The sequence below is a fragment of the Portunus trituberculatus genome, chromosome 44 (assembly GCF_017591435.1).
Source record: "Portunus trituberculatus isolate SZX2019 chromosome 44, ASM1759143v1, whole genome shotgun sequence".
In the NCBI taxonomy this organism is placed as follows: domain Eukaryota; kingdom Metazoa; phylum Arthropoda; class Malacostraca; order Decapoda; family Portunidae; genus Portunus; species Portunus trituberculatus.
In genome coordinates, this window is record NC_059298.1 from 29,563,691 (window position 1) to 29,582,338 (window position 18,648).

At 39.5% G+C, this 18,648-nt stretch overlaps 1 protein-coding gene and 1 long non-coding RNA gene across 3 annotated transcripts; both read left to right on the forward strand.

The window, feature by feature from the left end:
* Nucleotides 1-185: 185 nt before the first annotated feature.
* Nucleotides 186-13,428, forward strand: LOC123518804 (peroxisomal multifunctional enzyme type 2-like). 2 transcript variants are annotated; one of them, XM_045279818.1, is made up of 17 exons: nucleotides 186-424; nucleotides 1,049-1,141; nucleotides 2,342-2,479; nucleotides 2,850-3,002; nucleotides 3,745-3,889; nucleotides 4,187-4,314; nucleotides 4,500-4,616; nucleotides 4,972-5,126; nucleotides 5,275-5,355; nucleotides 6,268-6,346; nucleotides 6,683-6,843; nucleotides 7,349-7,472; nucleotides 8,505-8,677; nucleotides 9,537-9,713; nucleotides 9,947-10,064; nucleotides 10,426-10,629; nucleotides 11,435-13,428. In XM_045279818.1, exons 3-17 carry the CDS (start codon nucleotides 2,365-2,367, stop codon nucleotides 11,656-11,658), a joined length of 2,154 nt encoding a protein of 717 aa, XP_045135753.1. In that variant the 5' UTR covers nucleotides 186-424; nucleotides 1,049-1,141; nucleotides 2,342-2,364; the 3' UTR covers nucleotides 11,659-13,428. The 2 variants fall into 2 exon arrangements, with proteins under 2 accessions (XP_045135753.1, XP_045135751.1); XM_045279816.1 differs by lacking the exon at nucleotides 1,049-1,141 and having other exon boundaries at nucleotides 187-424.
* A 975-nt stretch (nucleotides 13,429-14,403) lies between these two features.
* Nucleotides 14,404-17,977, forward strand: LOC123518805. Its single transcript, XR_006678882.1, has 2 exons — nucleotides 14,404-14,575; nucleotides 15,150-17,977. It is a non-coding gene; the product is annotated as an uncharacterized LOC123518805 (long non-coding RNA).
* The last annotated feature ends 671 nt before the right edge of the window (nucleotides 17,978-18,648 follow it).

The window sequence follows — 18,648 nt, forward strand, 5'->3', positions numbered from 1 at the left end:
CTCATCGCTCTCCTGCAGAAAGTGGAAGGACAAGAACACAACAATAAAGGGAAGGAGGATCTGTCAAGCGATATAATGCAGAAGAGGTTACAAAAAGATGAAGGGCGACTTGAGTCAATAAAAGTTGATAGTGAAAGAAAAGGAGAAAATAGATAAACCAGCGACAAGTGAGAAAGCATTACGGGGCCGTTGCTAAGGCTGTCCCTGACTCTGCCGTCTACATCAGCTGAAGTCCGACTGTCCGACTCCGAAACCACCGATAGTGGAGTGCGGACGGAGTCACCGGGCGGTCACTGCTGGTTCGTGTGCCGTGTGTTGTCTCCCGAGTGTGTTTGTGTGGTGGTGCGGGACACAGGCATCACCATGGTGGCTCAGCAGCTGACATATAATGGCCAGGTGGCAATTGTCACAGGCGCTGGGGGAGGTACGTAATGACTTGTCCCGGGCTGGCTGACACTGACCCATGAAATGACTACAGATTTGAGTTACTTGGTTACCTGTTAATTTGTTTTGAGGTGAACGGTGGACCTGTCGCTGTGTCAGTGGCTCATTACTGATCACAGTGAAATCCAGGATGTAAGGGAGTTATATCCAATGGCTCAATAGGCTCTTTGCCTAGCTTTCTGTTTATATTCTTGAATGTATTTACATCAGGGTAGACTTCCATTTGTTTACCACTCGCCGCCAAAAAGATGTTTGTTCTGTAGTGTCTAATTTTAAGATGTTAGAGCTATTATAATAAGGAAGTTTTTTTTTTTACTGGTATTTCTAATCATACTTTTTGTGGTAGCTTATAGGTTGGTTGGTTTTGAGGCTCTGTTTGTAGTGCTAATGCAGCAAGTATGAGGGAGATTATTATTATGATGTTGGTCATTGTGTTCTGCATTATGAGAGATGGTGTGATATCATGATCCGATCACAGTGCAGTTGTGTTGTGTTAGTCTTGAGTCATGACATAACTTTGTGATTTGAGCTGATAGGACCATTTTTTGGGAATAGTGGAACAACTTCAGCATTTTCAATTAATCCCCTGATGCACCTAACCTAGCCCAGGTTCTGCCTTTCCACACACTGCCCCCACTGAGGTACTAATGTGACCTAACCAAGCCCCGGGCCTCCTGCCACCAGGCAACTTTGATATGTATGTATCTTTTTGTCTCTTTTTTTTTTGACACGTGTTTTTTTTATTTTTATTTATTTATTTATTTATTATTTATTTATTTATTTTTTTTTTGAGGGGGTGTGGTTCATGTTTCACTAAAATTGCAGTTTCTAACATGAGGTATTGATTGCATGCTTATTGTTGTTCTCCTCTTCCTCGGTGAACAGTATGTAAGTCTGAGTGTCTGTGTGAAATTGGGTTTAGGAGAAGGCAATATTTTCTTATCATAATCATGACCTTATCACCTAAACAGATTGCAAATAGTTTTGTACCTCTAGTCATTTCGTAACCTACTGTTTTCTACCACTTCCTAGTCATTTTGTACCAAACCCTGGTCATTTCCAATTTAACCTAACCTAACCTAAGGTAACTTCCTATCTGGGATGGAAGTCCAACAAGTCAGTGTGTTTCATACCAGACATAGGCTAAGTGGATTCGTGCCTGGTACAAAGTAACCAGCACTAAATTACCAGTTTGCTTTCCACAGAGTCAGAGTTGCAAAAACTACCGTATGACAGTCTTGACCTTGTGAGTGAAATTTATTGTTTTGCTTTCACATAACCCTAAAGCAAATAAGAATGTATGCTGTCTCTACATTTATAGATGTAGAAAAAACATCTTGTACTACTGTATACTAACTAACATTTTTATAGTTATTTTAATTTTTCTACTATAAACCTCCTCTTACTATTTTTGTCCATTGTAATTTTCTATTTAGGCTTTACCTTGTCTGTCACAATCAACAAATAATTCAGCCACCAGACTTACTGTATTATTATGTATACTTTTATTCATATCATGTGACTTTTAGCCTCTGAGAAATTTCCCATAGTTTTTTTTCTCCAAAACTAAGCTGCTTTTTGACAGCATCTGAAGTGTCTATTTTTCAGCTGTTAACTATGTACTTTTTATGATATTTTCCTGAGTTCAGTTTCCATTTATTCCTTTTCGTCAGTTTGTACATGAGTTATGCCTTCTCTGCTCCTGCTCTCCTTCATTAGAGCCATGCTATTGTCTCTTTTTAATAATTTGATCACTGTAAAGAATTTCTAATGGTATTCAATTCATCTTCTTTGACATCTTCACTCATGCCCATAACCTTTCTTATTATTATTTATATATATTTAGCAAGAGATGTGTAGAGATAGAATGATTGATATAGCATGTCACTGTTTGCAGGCCTTGGGAGAGCCTATGCATTGATGTTTGGGTCTCGTGGGGCCAAGGTGGTTGTGAATGACCTTGGGGGAGATACCAAGGGGCAAGGACAGAGCTCTCGTGCTGCTGACAAAGTGGTGGAGGAAATCCGTCAAGCTGGTGAGTCTCCCATCCATCCCCAGTCTTCATCTTTCATGTTAGCTATAAAGTGTGTCAGCTGGAAGTTGAGTTGTCAGAAGTTGAGTAACCCATTGTGTCCTGCATTTTGTCCTTGATTTAAGTTGTTTAATGTGCTGAGAAATCTTACAAAATGTGACTTTTGATAGAGTCTTGGCAGAACAAAGGACTTAAGACTGATAGAAAAAGTTTAACTACAGAGGAAGAATGTGCAATTGGTTGCTTGATATCAGATCATGACTATACAAAATTCCAAAGCACTTACTTATTTGTATCAACCTATTTTTGGGACTCTTATGAACAGTCTTTTGAAGTAGTGTACTATGCAAGGTCTAACTAAGTTCTTTTGCAGGAGGGGTTGCTGTGGCCAACTATGATTCTGTTGAGGATGGCGATAAAATTGTACAGACAGCCTTGGACAACTTTGGCCGGGTTGACATTCTCGTGAACAATGCCGGCATCCTCCGAGACCGATCCTTCCCCCGCACCTCTGACACTGATTGGGGTGAGCAATGAGCACAGCATCCTGGAAACAGTGATGAACAGACATGGAGTATTGAAAGGTTGTTGAGGAGCTTCCAGAGATCATTGAGGGTAGAAAAGTTATGTAGATAAGATAGTCATAGAGGAAGATAAAGAAACAAGTAATGCTCAAGAGATAAGATGCCTTAGTCTATAAGAAATGTAACAATGCCAGTATGAATGACCCAGCAAGTTTGTTTTATTTCTATTTATCAAGACATTTATCTCATGTTTTTGGCCAACTCTCTCGGCACTTTTCGGGGACTGGCATCTAAGTGGGCCTTTATGTTTGTTTAATGGTTTATGTTGCCCCTGGTCAGTTTTTCCCCTCTTACATGAATAGAAAAGAAAATTCATGTGGATTATTATTTGTAACTATTGGGTTCAGGTAGCAGCATACCTAATCTTGCAATCAGTGTAAACTACTTCGTACATTGTTATTTAAAAGTGTCAGATTTTTAACTTGTACAACCATCCTGCTATATGACTCTAGCATTATGATTACCAGGATATTTGGATTATGTTTCTCTCTCTCTCTCTCTCTCTCTCTCTCTCTCTCTCTCTCTCTCTCTCTCTCTCTCTCTCTCTCTCTCTCTCTCTCTCTGTTCTTTGAGTAGTGAACAGGAGCATTACCTCCACAACTCCTCCCACCCAGACCTGGTGCTCTCTCTCTCTGTTCTTTGAGTAGTGAACAGGAGCATTACTCCACAACTCCTCCCACCCAGACCTGGTGCAGCGGGTCCACCTGCGCGGCTCCTTCATGGTGACCCGAGCAGCATTCCCTGTCATGAAGAAGCAGAAGTTTGGCCGCATCATCATGACAGCATCCACATCAGGCATATTTGGCAACTTTGGACAGGCCAATTATAGGTCAGCTTTGCTTATACCCTTCTTGAACTATCAAAGAGATGATTATGAGAGAAGAGAAGAGTGCTTTGTGTTTTTGTTCTTTATGTGTGTGTGTATGTATCAGTTGATTGAATTGGTAGGACAGACAGACATTTTATCACTTTATGTATCCATAAATATGTGTTACATCGATTTTAGCTCTTTTTTTGTGCAACTAAATGAACTTGTCAGAAATTGTATCTTTAAGGAGGTGAAAGGGCATAATGGTTGTGTTGGTAAGCTTAGTATATTATGGCAAGCTTAAGGTGTCCTCCTCAGTGCTGCCAAGCTGGGATTGCTGGGCCTGAGCAACACAGTGTCCATTGAAGGTCAGAAGTACAACATCCACTGCAACACCATTGCTCCTGTCAGTGGCACACGCATGACAGAGGGCATCCTTCCCCCCGGTGAGTGGCATTCCTCCCTGCAAAGGTTTACTAAGTTTTCTGCATTTGTAATGTAATGTGACCACCATCCATGGTAGCTGATGTGAAGCAACAGGTTTTTAATTTGAAGTAACTTTTTTCCCCTCTTGAACATTGAAATTTTTCCATTTGCATTCATCTCACTGCTTTATATTTTCTGGTGGCAGACTTGTTTGATGAGTTCAAGCCAGAATTAGTGGCACCTTTAGTCCTGTGGTTGTGTCATGAGGACTGTGAGGACACTGGCGGACTCTTCCTCACTGCTGGTGGCTGGTATGGCAAATGTGAGTCCCGTACTTTATTACTTCTGATTTCTTAGCGTAATTGCCAATATATATAAAATTTTATTGTACTAACTCTGTAAAGAAGAAAGTCTATAGTTAAGGCCAGATTTATCTTGTGAACCTCATTCCTCCATTGGAAAGCAAACAATTTCCACACAAGCAATACACTTGTTTTAGATAGGGTTCTCACTCTCCCGCCTTCCTTCTCTCTGCCTTGTGCTGAGGCTTTCCCTCCACCTATGCAGCATCTTATTATATAAATACTTAAGTGCTTTTCTTCATATCTATTTTTACTTAGAGTTTTTCTTTGCCAATATCTGCAACCATCCTACATTCTTGCTAACACCCGTAACAGTCCGGTGGGAGTGTACTAACGGTGTGATGTGTCGCAAGTCCCGGGAGGAGACGGTGACGCCAGAGGTGGTGAGGGACCACTGGGACATGATAACTGACTTCACTCACAGTTACAACCCAGAGTCAGGCCAGGAGGCAACAGCTCACCTGGTTGGGGTGAGAAATGATGAATTTGACATTGTTTGGGTCAAAATTAAAGTGCTTTTAGTCATTATATATGTAAGAAATATCTAGCTTGTATAAATCCTATCAAGCTGATGCATTGCACTTCAAAACACAGCTGTAGTTTTTCTTTTGCTCCTAGGCTCTGCAAGAAATGGACAGTGCAGGAGACACTTCAAACTCTGGCCCACCATCTGTCTCTCCCTCAGCAACCACTGGCCCAGTAAGTTTAATAATGCCTCTGGATTGCCTGACATGAGAAAGTTTGCCATCTATATCTGAGTTGCTTTTTGTGTGTAAAATGTTTAAGTCATCAGAGATGGCATGTTATACAGTAAAACCTCGCTTGACGAACGTCTCTAAGGACGAACAATTCGGGAGACGACCAAAAAATTTGTCAATATATCGACCCAGAGGACAAACGATATTTTGGGGGACGAACGCGGTTAAATGGCTTGCCACTGGCGAGCCGTTTGTGTGATAGCCAACCCGGCTATCACATAACAACAAAACAAAACATAAGCACAAAAGAAAATAGAAACAGGAACATACGAAAAATATTACATAACATAATCTCCGTGCCACCACGATTTTCTCCTGTTTTTCCTGGGCGTAGCGGCACTGACTTGTGACGCTACACAGCTGTAGTCTAGCTCTGGCACGCTACGCACATCCAAAGTTCTCTTTCATGACTGTCTTCTCGGATCTTGTCTGTCTTCCTCCCCATCCTCCTCTCCTCCATTCCATCATGCCATCAACGTCCAGTCTCTCAAGTAAATAACCTTTTCTTTTTTATTAATTTTGCTATCATTTTGATAGCACTTATGTAAGTAAAACAAATTAGGCTTTTTATAATTATTTCGTTCATGTCATGCATACATTAAAGGTCTATTTTGAATGGGTGTTATGGACAAAAGTATGATTTTTTTTTTGGTCTGGAACGGATTAATGGTATTTCAATACATTCTTATGGGAAAAATTAATTCAGGGGACAAACAAATCGGGTGATGAACAGGATTTAGGAACAAATTATGGTCGTGAGATGAGGTTTTACTGTATACCATTAGTTTGGCAGGACCCATAGAATAGATCAGACAAAACTCAGGATACATGAAGAGCAGTGGGTGTGTTGCAGATGTCGGCTGTGGGGATAAAGGTGCAGCCCAAGACGTTCACCTACACCTTCAAAGATGTCATCCTGTATGCACTGGGAGGTAGGAAGCCTGTGATGTGTATGTGAGTGAGTGCGTGCTGGTGTCATGTGTTTACTAGTGTTGTACAACCCATACATTGTAGGAAAGCAGAAAGTTAGTTTCTGACTTCTTCATGAGGATTGTATGTAGTATTGAATAAGTGATGTCCAAAGAGGTAGTATACATTATGCTTGTTTGTCTGGAATGGTCTAGGCTTCAAGATGAAGGCAGTCTTATTATTACTGTTGTAAGAGTGAGGACCAAATAAACAACTAGCAGAGTGTGTGCAAAGAGACTCGCTCCCCATCACATAGATCTAAGAAAATGATCATAACAAAATGCATTGACTTCTTTCAGTTGGTATGTCAACTCAGGATGAAGACGCCCTGCAGTTTTTATATGAGAACAGTGAAGACTTCAGTCCTCTACCCACATTTTGTGTTGTGCCTGCCCAGGCTGTCATGATGGATGGGGCTTTGTGGTCCAGTATTCCTGGCTGGTCTGTGGACCTCAGTAAGGTATTGACTAATGATTTACAGTGTTACCTGTATCTGACTGTACAACTGAGGTGTGGCTAGTTGTAGTGATTTTGTAATGGTTCATTTCCATTTTCATAATTGATTCTGAAAACTCAAATATCTTGTTTAGTAAACTGTGTTAGAAGACCATTCTTTTCTAAAATGAAAAAATTCTCTTGAAACTTGTTTACATTATATTTGATTTTCAGTTTACATTGAGTCACTTGTTTCACCAGATGTGGTGCCTTTGGTCTCTTAAGGTGATGCCTTGTTCTGTAATGGTGCCATGGCCAGCTTGCTAGATTTCTCACTTTCATGCCAATAAAATACTCAGTTTTCTGAATTTTGAAATAGGAATTAAGACTGTACAGAAAACCTCAGATAACAGTGAAGTGGTAGATATTTATATTCATTCTATAGCATTTGCTGGCTTCCAGTTTTGTAGTTTTAATGCTTACTTTATTATAAGACACCTGCCTGATTTATTGTTGGTGTTGATGTCCAGTTGCTGCATGGAGAGATGTACATAGAGCTGCTGAAGCCACTCCCTCCCTCAGCAACCCTTTCCACTGACATGGAGGTGGTGGAGGTGCTGGATAAGGGATCTGGTGCTGTCCTCACCGCTGACAGTAAGTTTTAAGTGATTAGTTACAGTGCTGTGTCACGAATGGCTCGGTTTCAATACCTCACACAACTATATCAATCACTAATGAGGCTTATGAGATAAGTCTATTACTTGAACACAGATTTGTTTTGGGACCAGACATTGTTTTGTTTTAGCTTTCAGATATAAAAATGTTCAGGCTTCAGGATGATGGTTTTTTAAAATACTTCTTTTCTGAGTTCCATGCTTGCTTGCTTCCCAAAGTTAAGTGTTAAACTCAATGAATTGCAAGTACTGAAAAAATCTTTATTCCAGCATGTGAAGAAGCTGACTCTTTTTTTTCCAACGCTTTACTCTCTGTAACTCTTCACTCACTCTTCAACTCTTGTTGTTTATATCTACTTTCTTCCTGTTCTTCCATCCTCTTTCTTCAATCTTCCTCTACTTTTTTTTGCCACATGTTCTCTCCTTCACCTTATTCCCTTCCTCCCTTTTTTTTTCCTTTCCTCTTCATTCCTCTGTTGTCTCATCTCAATCCAGCCTCATTCTGTTTAGCCACCCACAGGATTGTTCTTAATTTCATACAGAGAGAGAGAGAGAGAGAGAGAGAGAGAGAGAGAGAGAGAGAGAGAGAGAGAGAGAGAGAGAGAGAGAGAGAGAGAGAGAGCATGAGTGAGCTTGGACGTACATTAGGTAGGCAGGGTTTACTTACTTTATTCAAAGTATGTATTTGGTTGACACTGATGGTAGGTAAATGTGACTGATTATTGTCAAAGCATTGTGAAACTTGGGATGATAATGTGCAAAACCTAGGATGGCAAGATGGAAGAATGCTATTACAGTGTTCCTTTTATGTATAAAAAGGTGACTTCACTTCAGTGAAGCAAGAAGACAGAGTTGCCCAGTTTCTTTCAATGATGTGTGGAGGAATTATGTAGAAGTGTTGCCTTAGCTATCTTGTGCAGTTTATGTGGTTCAGGTATACATGTAGGAAGGAACATCGTGTGGCATGTTTTGGAGTCTGTGGAGTCAGTGGTACCTTCTTCCACCTTGCCAGCCGTCAGTCGGAATGAGAGTGGTGAGCCATTGTTCCGCAGCCAGTGGTCGCTGTTCCTGGTGGGTGAAGGCAACTTTGGGGGTCCAAGGAGGAGTACCAAGGCTGTCCCCCTCATGGACCACCCCAACCGTGCTCCAGACGCCTCCGAGGAGGTTGTCACTGGAGTAGATCAGGTGAGGTGCAGGTTTTACAAGATTGAGTCCACCTCATCATGCTTTGTTTTTATTAAAACAAAATCGTCATGTTTTGTTTGAATTTTCTTAGTTTTTGCACACATGATTTCCTTTGCTAATGGTATCTAATGATTTATTGTATTTGTTAACTTCCAAAGTTTACTTACTGCATATGTGTAAAGGCATTAATGTATGAATGGTGTTATTTGTTAGATGTATTACTTAAGGTTACATAAGAGTGGAACGGTAGAAGGAGATAAAGATCTCGGTGACAAAGTAAAGCACAATATGTAGAGTAAAGATCAGTACTTGATAGGTAACATTCCCTTGAATGAAGAACAAGAAAACTTAGTAGTGTTCGAATCTCCTATCTGTAGTAAGGAATGGATCATGACCACCATAGGAAATGTTAAAGTTTTGAAAGATATGAATGTGAGCAAAACTAGAGTGTATTAAAGATAATGCTGGTATAAACACTGTTCAATTGTTCATTACTCTAATTACAAGCTGCAGTGTTCAATATTGTACTCTTGGAATGTTTCCTCTCACTCTCTTACTCTGCTTGACTAATTTTAGTCTATTGTTGGTGACTTTAAATGGAATTATAATGTTTGAGCTGAAAATAACCGTAGCCTTTGATACTTTGTCTGCAAACATAAATTGTCTAAGTTTGTGAGCTTGATGGAGATATATTGGTATTTCATTTTGTTTTTGTTTGTATATATGTTTGATACTTCACTGAAATCTCTGTAGTGATTACTAGCTTTTCCTTTGAAGTGGATTCTTGTAGTACAGTGTTTTCTTTTCTCTCTGTTAGATATAGTTAGGTGCACTTAACAAGAGAATCGTTCATTGACAGGCAGCCTTGTACCGCCTTAGTGGGGATTTGAATCCTCTGCACATCGATCCTTCCTTTGCTGCGATGGGAGGCTTTGCTCAGCCCATCCTGCACGGCCTCTGCTTCTATGGCATCACAGGACGGGTCATTCTCAAGAAGTACTGTGGCAATGATCCAAGCAGGTTTAAGGCCATGAAGGTTTGTACTCATTTAGCTTCTCTTTTGGAGAATATATTTTTAATTTAATCTGTTATGTCTGAACACACATCTGCAGTTCATTTGCTAATCAATTCTTATTTTCCATTGAATTATTATGTATTAAAGTTTCTTTTTTTTGTTCTGGTTGCCATATCCTGCTCACTGCAAGAAACAAGATGGTGTGCTGTCAGACGATGAGATTAAGTTCATTACCTGCTAGTGTTATTTTCCAGGCACGTTTTGCCAAGCCTGTGATCCCGGGCCAGAGGCTACTGGTGGACATGTGGAAGGAAGGCAGTCGTGTTTACTTTACTTGCACCGTGAAGGACACCGGCAAAGTTTGTCTAACAGGTACCGGTCTTCATATTCTTACTTCTGTCTCATGTTGGCTGCCTTTTTGCTCCTGGTCCCTTATGGTGTGGATAGGATTACTAGGCCTTCATTCCTGTTACAAAGTAAGCTCACAACTTGGCTTATGCTGGATACATGTTCACTGATGGGTGCACACTGGCTACAGTGTAAGAGGAGACAAATGCCATAGTTTGTCTCCACCTGATGAAGTATTACATCATTCCATTTGGTATTCCATTCTGTTCATACACTCCAGAGAAGGAAAAGATATGAGGCCAGATGAACAAAGAATTCAACATGATGAGATGATGGTAAGTGAAACTATGAAAATGATATGAAATGTGATATTGTTGTGTTGCAGGAGGCTATGTAGATATCATCGACCAAGAACCGTCCACCTCACCTGGCGGTGGTGTTTCAAGCACAGCTGAGAGTGCAGTGGCATGTGCAGGACTGTTTGAGGAGATGACCAAGAAGGTGGCTGACAACCCTGACCTTGCTGACAAAGTGAAGGCTGTATTCTTGTGGAACATCAACAAAAACAAGTCTCTTGCAGCTCAGTGGAGTAAGTATCAAGGTTCATTCTGTTATGTATCGTAATCCTTTCATGCACCAGTGCCACAAGTTTCCTTTCCAATACTTCTTCTGTCAGCAGGCATTTGTGGCCTCTCAGCATGCATTACAAAACTTTGGTTTAGAAGCAATTTCTCTCCTTGGAGACTCATAAGTAGGCACATGTTGTATGTCTCTAGATTCTTAAGGAAATTATTATTATTATTATGATCATGTAAAAAAATCACTAAAGTCATTTAACTTTTCCCCTCTCAAAACTAATTACAAATTAAAAAAAAATTCAAAACCTTGTAGCTCAGAAATGTCAGTATTCTGAGTGGTACACATCACCTAAACTGTCTTTCCATGAGCTTTACAGTAGTACTATTGGCATTGTGATTTGTCAATTAGATAGGAAGAAAATAAAGGAAAACAGAAATCAGCATTCATCTCAGATTACAAGCAAACAACCTGACTCACCGGCTGAAACTGATGAATTGTGGGAAGCATCAGCGTTGTCTATTTATTACTTTGTGAAATTTATGCTCATCTATGGCTCATCAAGAATTGACACATCACCAGACTTATCTTTAAATAAGGTTTTTGACATCAGGGATCAGTGTAGCTTCACATGAAGATATTTTTACACATGTGCATCTGGTGTGTGAGAGAGTTAACTGTTCTGCATCAGTTAAAGCTGCAATCCAAATGCATACTTATATTGCACAGTCTTTTAACTATGTGCTCACAAATAAACTTGCATTAGAGTGAATAGATATGCAGTCCTTTCATAAACTGTATGATAAATTCTTTGACAGCTGTGGACCTGAGAAAGGGCCCTGGGAAGGTGTACACAGGCCCTCCCAATGATGGTGTCAAGCCCAATGTGACCTTAACCTTGGAAGATGAAGACATGGTGGCCTTAGGGACAGGCAAGCTCAATCCCCAGAAAGCTTTCATGTCTGGCAAGCTGAAGGTTTCTGGCAATGTGATGCTTACTCAGAAACTGCAGCCTCTTCTCAAACCACAGGCCAAGATGTGAATCCGTCAAGTTTCTTTGACTTTCTTCCTTTCTTAAAACTTGTGTTGAGAAGCTCTAATTCTTCAGTGTAATATTTCCTAGTTTCTTGTGGGGCTAGTGTCTCTAAGCACTATTAACCTGTTCGCTGCGGCACTATTTTTCAAAACGTACCGCCAGTGCGGCGGGTTTGAGCAATTTTTTTTTATTGCGGAAAAGGAAACCTTGTGGTACAAAACCAAAGAAAAATGGGTTCTAAGTACCTGTTGTATATGTAAAGTTTTGCGCTATAAGCCAAAACGTGTCTGAGCCAGGCATTTTCTACGCCCACTGTGGTGAGCGGTAAATACCAGCTGATGGGTCGGGAGTCACGAGATAAGCCTCGTCCAAGGTCATGAACATAAACAAAGCACGGGCAGTCTTCAGGGATGACTCTGTCAAAATATAAGAGCTCGGTAACGCATTGGGAATATATTACGAATATTTTTATTTGCCGACACATAACGTGCGTCGTCCGCAGTCTTCGGAATTTTTTTTACCAACGACACCGTGTCGTCGTCCGCAGTGGACGGGTTAAATATTGTTGTTGTTTTTGTATATAGACAGTTTTTATATTTAGGTTACTATATGGAGTGCTGGCTGGAGCATGAAGAAATGCAAAATATGTGAAAAGAACATTAAGTTTTAACACTGAGATGAATACTTGAAATATCATACACAGAAAGAAAACTGAAGACATGAGATGAATTTGTGTCAGTTATTGAAAGGGTAAGATAAACAAGACTGAGGTGGATGAAGGAAGTGGTGAGGAAGGAGGACAGTCTGATGAGGAGAAGAGTGAGGCAGACTGCAGAAGTTGAAAAAATACAAAGGCTTAGCTCAATCTCTTTTGTCACACCAATAGTCCTAAGCCTCCCTCCTCCACCCTCCACCTCCATCAGTGTCTTCCATTACCCCAAGTTCTCTGATCTGCAAGGTAAATACAGTTTATAAAACCAGTTTATTTCTTTACATTCTTTCTCTTTTGTTATATTTTATTATATTTTTGTATAATATTTGTCATTTATGAATATCTTTTCTTATCTAAAAATGTAGAAAATGAGTTTTGGGCAGGGAACAAATTAATGGCATTCCAGTCAATTTCAATGGGGAAAATTGATTTGAGATACAAGCAAATTGAGTTACGAGCTCTGTCACGGAACGAATTAAACTCATGTCGACATAGCTACCACTGTATGTATTTTTCACTGTTGTGACAGTGTGTAGTGTGTGCGTTGTTGTTGGCAGAGACAGGGTGGAGTCAGCATTTAATACAATTAGAGGTGTAAAAATGTATACCTAAATGTACAGTTCTCATGAGGGGTTTTTATGGATGATCCTACTTACACAACTTGAACTTTGTATGGAAAGTCATTTGCTACACATTCACTGTACTCTACTGGATGAACTGCCTTTCTCTTCTGGTGAATGAGGTCATGCAGTGTTTGGCTTCAGGAGGGCCAGTACGTTAGGTAATGGTACTGCAGGTTTTGGATTTAGTTCTCAGTATTAATAAGCACAAAACCGGTGTTCCTTGAAAGTTATATTTTAATGGGAAATATTTAATTTTGCATACATTATGTCCTTTTTAATATAGTTATGGTGTTTGTTTAGGATGTGAGCTGTTATAAAGAGATTGTATTCATATACTATATATGTATTTAAATTATTTTTTTTCCTATTCTTTTCCCAAACCTGCCTAATGATGGAATGTATATGGTCATTTTGCAGCAGAATTATACAAGAAACTGATTTGCTGGGGCTTTGATTAACAGATTTTACCTTTTGAACCTTTGTTACATTTATCTCTGTTTTCTCTTTGTGTATTCCTAGACCTCTGTGGTCTTTGTCCTGCTTTGTCCTGTCTTGTGGGCCCATCATATCCAGCTTTCTTCTCCCTGTGTACTGCTCATTGCTTATTGGATGTTACTGGACCTCTCAGCCTCACCTACACTCTGAGTAAAATGTTTCATGGATATGTACAGGGTTATTTATGTATGTATAAAATGATTACTAAGGAGCATCTGTGGTTAGTAAAAGTTAAGATAACAAATAGTTACCTAAATGATTTAATTTATTACTATGTTCTTTGAAAGGAAAACCACCATCACAGTGCCCCATATACATATAGTGCATTGCTGACTTTGCAGTGTGGCCACAGCATGTTCACTGTTCTGAGTGTGAACTCTGCAGCATGGCCACAGCATGTTCTCTGTTGCATGTGTGAACTTTGCCTGTGCTGCGGAAAGTGACACCTCTTTGTTTGTGTCATGTGACATGATGTAGCATGTCGGCACCATCAGTGGTTTGATTAGGTAAAGTTTACTTGTATTTTCAACAGATTTCCACAAATGTAATAATTTCTGTACTGTGATGGGCATTGTAGGACACTGAAGAAAATAACTGTTGGATCCATAAGAGTAATGATGTGTCCTGCTGTGAAGAACCTGCCACAGTGTGAAGGTAGGGCAACCTGAGAGTGAAGAGAAAAGATCCCTTCACCCACATACTAATGAATGTACTGTTAAGCTCTTCAGCACAAAGAGGTTTCAATAATTAGTTTTATTAAATCTCTTGTCCCCAATCCCCAAATATTTGCCAACATTACACCTTGGGGAAGAATGTAGAAAAAATTACTGCAGATCTTTGTCTCTGAAATATAATGAATTGATTACTTGATTGATTGATTGATTGTTTTTTCTGTTTTTATTCATCCAGCCATCTATAACACATTGACTAGTATCTTGTCAGCGGCCAGCCGTGTCACTCAGCCAGCATGCACTGACGGAAAACCAACCCGTTGAGGCGGCCTTTGCATGGCGAGGCAGCATCACTGAAGGACAGTGTACATATAATGTGCCAGTGGGTGAGCCAAGTTATTGCTTCTCCTCACTGGTGGGAGGTAATATAAATGTGCTGTTTTATAGGCAGTGATGGGCAAGCATTCCTTATCATAAACAACACAGTCATGCATAAGATAAAGTGTAAAGTAATAGATATATTAATAGATGATAAACTTCATGTATTTAGTAGAGACAATTACATAAAAACTTTCTTAATTCCTATAATTTTATGCTAATTTGAGATTGCTATATGTACATCATCCTTGATTAGCATCATCATAATTATAATGAGTCCACCTGCCAATTCCCAATGATATGAGGCTTGTTCCTGATGCCATCCATGCCACGCTGGCTTTGAGGTGTCTTGGTGAAAGGCTTGCAATGTGGAAAGAGGCAAGGCCACATTGTGATATGGGTAGCAGGCAATCACCCTGCTTGGTAGGGAGCAATTTGATTACTGAAGACTTCAAAATACCCGAGTATTGCCACGCTTCTATCTGTCATGCATGTACACACACATCTTTCCTTTTACTCAGTTTATAATTAAGCAGGAGGAAAAAGTGAATGAAGAAGGAGTTTGGAAGATTTCATAATAAGTTCCTGTTCACAGAAATATTGCTCCTTTCTTTCCAGCTACAGCTGGCACTTGTCTTCAAAGTGTGATCTTCAGTGAAACCAAGATGGCATGTTTTTGTCATCAAGATTTCTGCGATGTTGCTCTGAAGATGCCAAATAGAAACCAAGACCAATCTTCAGCAAATCCATAGCACACTCCTGAGACTTCTTGGGGCAATCTTGATGCATGAATAGAAGCATTGTGGCAACCCCCAAAGAGTAAGTAAAGATGTTATTGATAAAAATAAGTCAAAGTTATAGTTTCATAAAGACATAAGATAATATATAATCTCAAAAATAGAAGGATGTTATATTCGTGGCAAGATAAAGGTAGATGAGGAGTTGAGTATTAATTATGTTGTAAATATGAAGTGTTTCCTGATATGAAGGCACAGCTTGGCATAATCTATCTGACCTAACCCTACCAGCAAGCCCAAGAATTTATTAACAGCTGTGATTACATGGAAATTGGGTAGTTTTTAGCCCTTTTCTAGCTTATTGCTGGGAGGAAGAGGGAAGGACTTATCTACAGTATGTCTTTGATAGTGGGAAGGAGAGGGGCTAAAAATAGGTGTGCAATATAGTAACATGTTCGATTTGTCTTTTTTTCTGCAAGATTTTATTTGTATTGATGATAAAATGCAAAGTCCACTTCACAATGCCTCATCATCAGTATTCAGTGACCATACAGTGTTTAGCATGTATGTATATTGTATATCTGTGTACCTCTAAGGGAAGTGTTTAGTATGCATACATGCAATTTCCTTTTGAGCCATATTACAACTTCAGTTTTGTTTGTATATTTAAATTACAAAGGTTTAGTTAGATTAGAATGTTAATAGCTAAATCAAGACCATGGAGTTCATTACGACAAGAGAGTCTGTCTATTCACATTTACAGGCTACATTTATCGGTAAAACCTGGCATTGTGTGTGTGACCCGACAAAATTGTTTCGTCAACCACTTTATCACTTGTTTTAACAGTAAATCAGCATTTTTCATCTCTGCCCTTTATACCCAAGACTCCACAGTCACTCTTTATCTGGAACTTCCAGTGTTGTAGAGTCTGATAGTACAGTAATACTCCGGTTAACAAACGTTCGTCTAACGAATTTCTGGTTTAACGTACTATATAAAGTTAGACCAAAAAGTCTGCATAACGTACAACCACATCTGTTTTAGCGAATTTTCTGGGTTTGAATTTGCCGGGTGAGGGACCGAACACGGCAACTTTGCTGTGATTGGCTGGCTCCCCGCCTCTGTTTCTAGCGTGTAGCCACTAAACTCTTGTACCACCCGTGGCCCAGTTCACCATGTATTATATTATATAGTGCAATATATCATTCATCTTAGCGTTTTACACCACTTGATATTGTGTGCAAATTGTTAATGAGAATTATTCTATTAGTTGTGAATAAATTGTGTCGTACTTGATAAATAGTGGTTCCATGTCAAAACGTTTATCTGACATTGGCTCAAAGCTGTAAACCCCTTATTCACTGTAACTTGGTTGAATTTATACCAGAAATATGGTGTGCTCTATGTTTGCACTTTTAAGGGTGCAAATCCATATTTGAAGTGGAACTGCAAATGTTTGAACAAGTGTATTATTCCAATCTGCGGTTCAACTGGGGAAGATAAGTCAGTGTGGCTCCGATAGTGTCAGCTGGAGCTGCAGTGTCCATTGTCCAGTGTCCCAGTGTGTGCTGTTGAGTGATTACTTACAGTGTTGTTTACAGTAGATGTCATATATTAGAAGACCCAGACACTAGGTAGGGACTTTACATGAATTATCATGTTTCCATTGTATTGTCATTTTCTTCTCTAAAAACTTTGGGATACTTGGTTATTAATATATATATATATAATTTTTTTAACCCATGTGGTATGTTGGGGACCAGCCCAGAATGCATTCCCCCTATTTCCATTATTTCCTATGGGAAAATGACGTCCGCTTAATGAATTTTTGCTCTACGAACAGCTTTGACACCCCCTATCCTGTTCGTTAAGCAGAGTATTCCTGTACAGTGCTAAAATAATACTAGCCGAGGAAAGGTACCATTAATAAGTCTAGGGAAATGACTCCAAACCAACTTGAATCCTGTGGTGAAGCATGCCACACGAACAAACACTACACAGGCTTCTTACCAGCAATGCCTCCAGTGGCACTTTGGACAAAGCCACTTACAAAGAGTGTCAGGGCCCAGCAATACCTGGATGCAGGTTGGTAATGCATTGCAACACTGAGTCCTCTGCAGCAGAGGTTGCAGCCCCTCAAACAATATTTGAACCTGAGCTCATCATCACGTAACGCCCAAAAGCGCCTCTCCCTCCTGAAGGCACGATTGTTCAAGTATGCAGATGTTTTCACTACAGGCAGGCAGAGCAGCAGTAACAGCACTTATTTATACACACTTTTGGCCGTGGGGTGAAGCATGCATCTGATTTATATTACTATTCATAGGAAACACACAAGGCAATTACTGCTTTAGTTTTAATAATATTATATACAAAAAATTAAATAAGAAATATTAACTTTTTTATTCAAATGTAATACTTCATGACACTGATGACAGAAAAGTGACATGTAGTACATAGAAGAGTACAGTATAGAAAGATAGGGCCACAAAGTAGTACCACAGATACGGTATATACAGCAAACACCTGGTGAATATAGAGAAAGCAAAGGCAAAGCTGCACAATGTGGTAGTACTCCACTATATTGCACAGATAGAAAATATGACTATACAATTCTGTTCATATGATATGGTTTTATTAGTGACATGTAGTCATCTTTATTACTGTGTACTTTTACATTATGCAAATGCTATTAATAGTATGCAAAGCCCATAAGCAAAATTCAGTGTATAATAAATTAACTATTGCTCTGGACATTCCCACACTGAAAGACCTTTGCAATGACTCGTTTCTCACATCATCGCTGCTCTGGTGTAATTGTGATGCTTCTCAAATAATTACACAGTATCTTGGCATTCTTTTTTCCAATGATCTTTATAAAACACAAATTTAGCAATTTTTTTGCATATACTCTAACATATACAATTTACTTTCGCTCTATCTAGCATTCAGCCAATGCCACTCTTGTGCGCGCACACACACACACCCATACTGTTCATGACATTGTCATTACGAGTGTGGTCCTGCAAGGAACAACACTCAGGATGTCACCCAAAGATGTCACTCATCACTAAAACCCAAGAAAACAGTGAATTGCATCTCAGAGCTAATGCAATAAAAATAAATATAATGAATATAATCTACCTACAGTAAAACCCTCTGAAGTCAGAACTGAATAAGGCCAAGTCAGTCAGTCAGTGTTGGACAAGTTAGACATTCAGGTATTTATTTATTAACCCCTTCGCGCCGGATGTTAAAAAAGCCTGCCTGTATGATATACGGGTGGTAGTGCCACGCGCCCGAACACAGGAAACTCGTGCAAGCTTGTCATACTTGTCATCTTTGTGTATTATGCTGCTATTTTTTAGTCACTATATCG

Coding starts and splice junctions, on each gene's coding strand:
- LOC123518804 (XM_045279816.1), top strand. CDS start 364: ATGGTGGCTCAGCAGCTGACATATAATGGCCAGGTGGCAATTGTCACA. Junction 5,127..5,274: donor CAACAGCTCACCTGGTTGGG/GTGAGAAATGAT, acceptor TTTTGCTCCTAG/GCTCTGCAAGAAATGGACAG. Junction 10,065..10,425: donor CGGCAAAGTTTGTCTAACAG/GTACCGGTCTTC, acceptor GTTGTGTTGCAG/GAGGCTATGTAGATATCATC.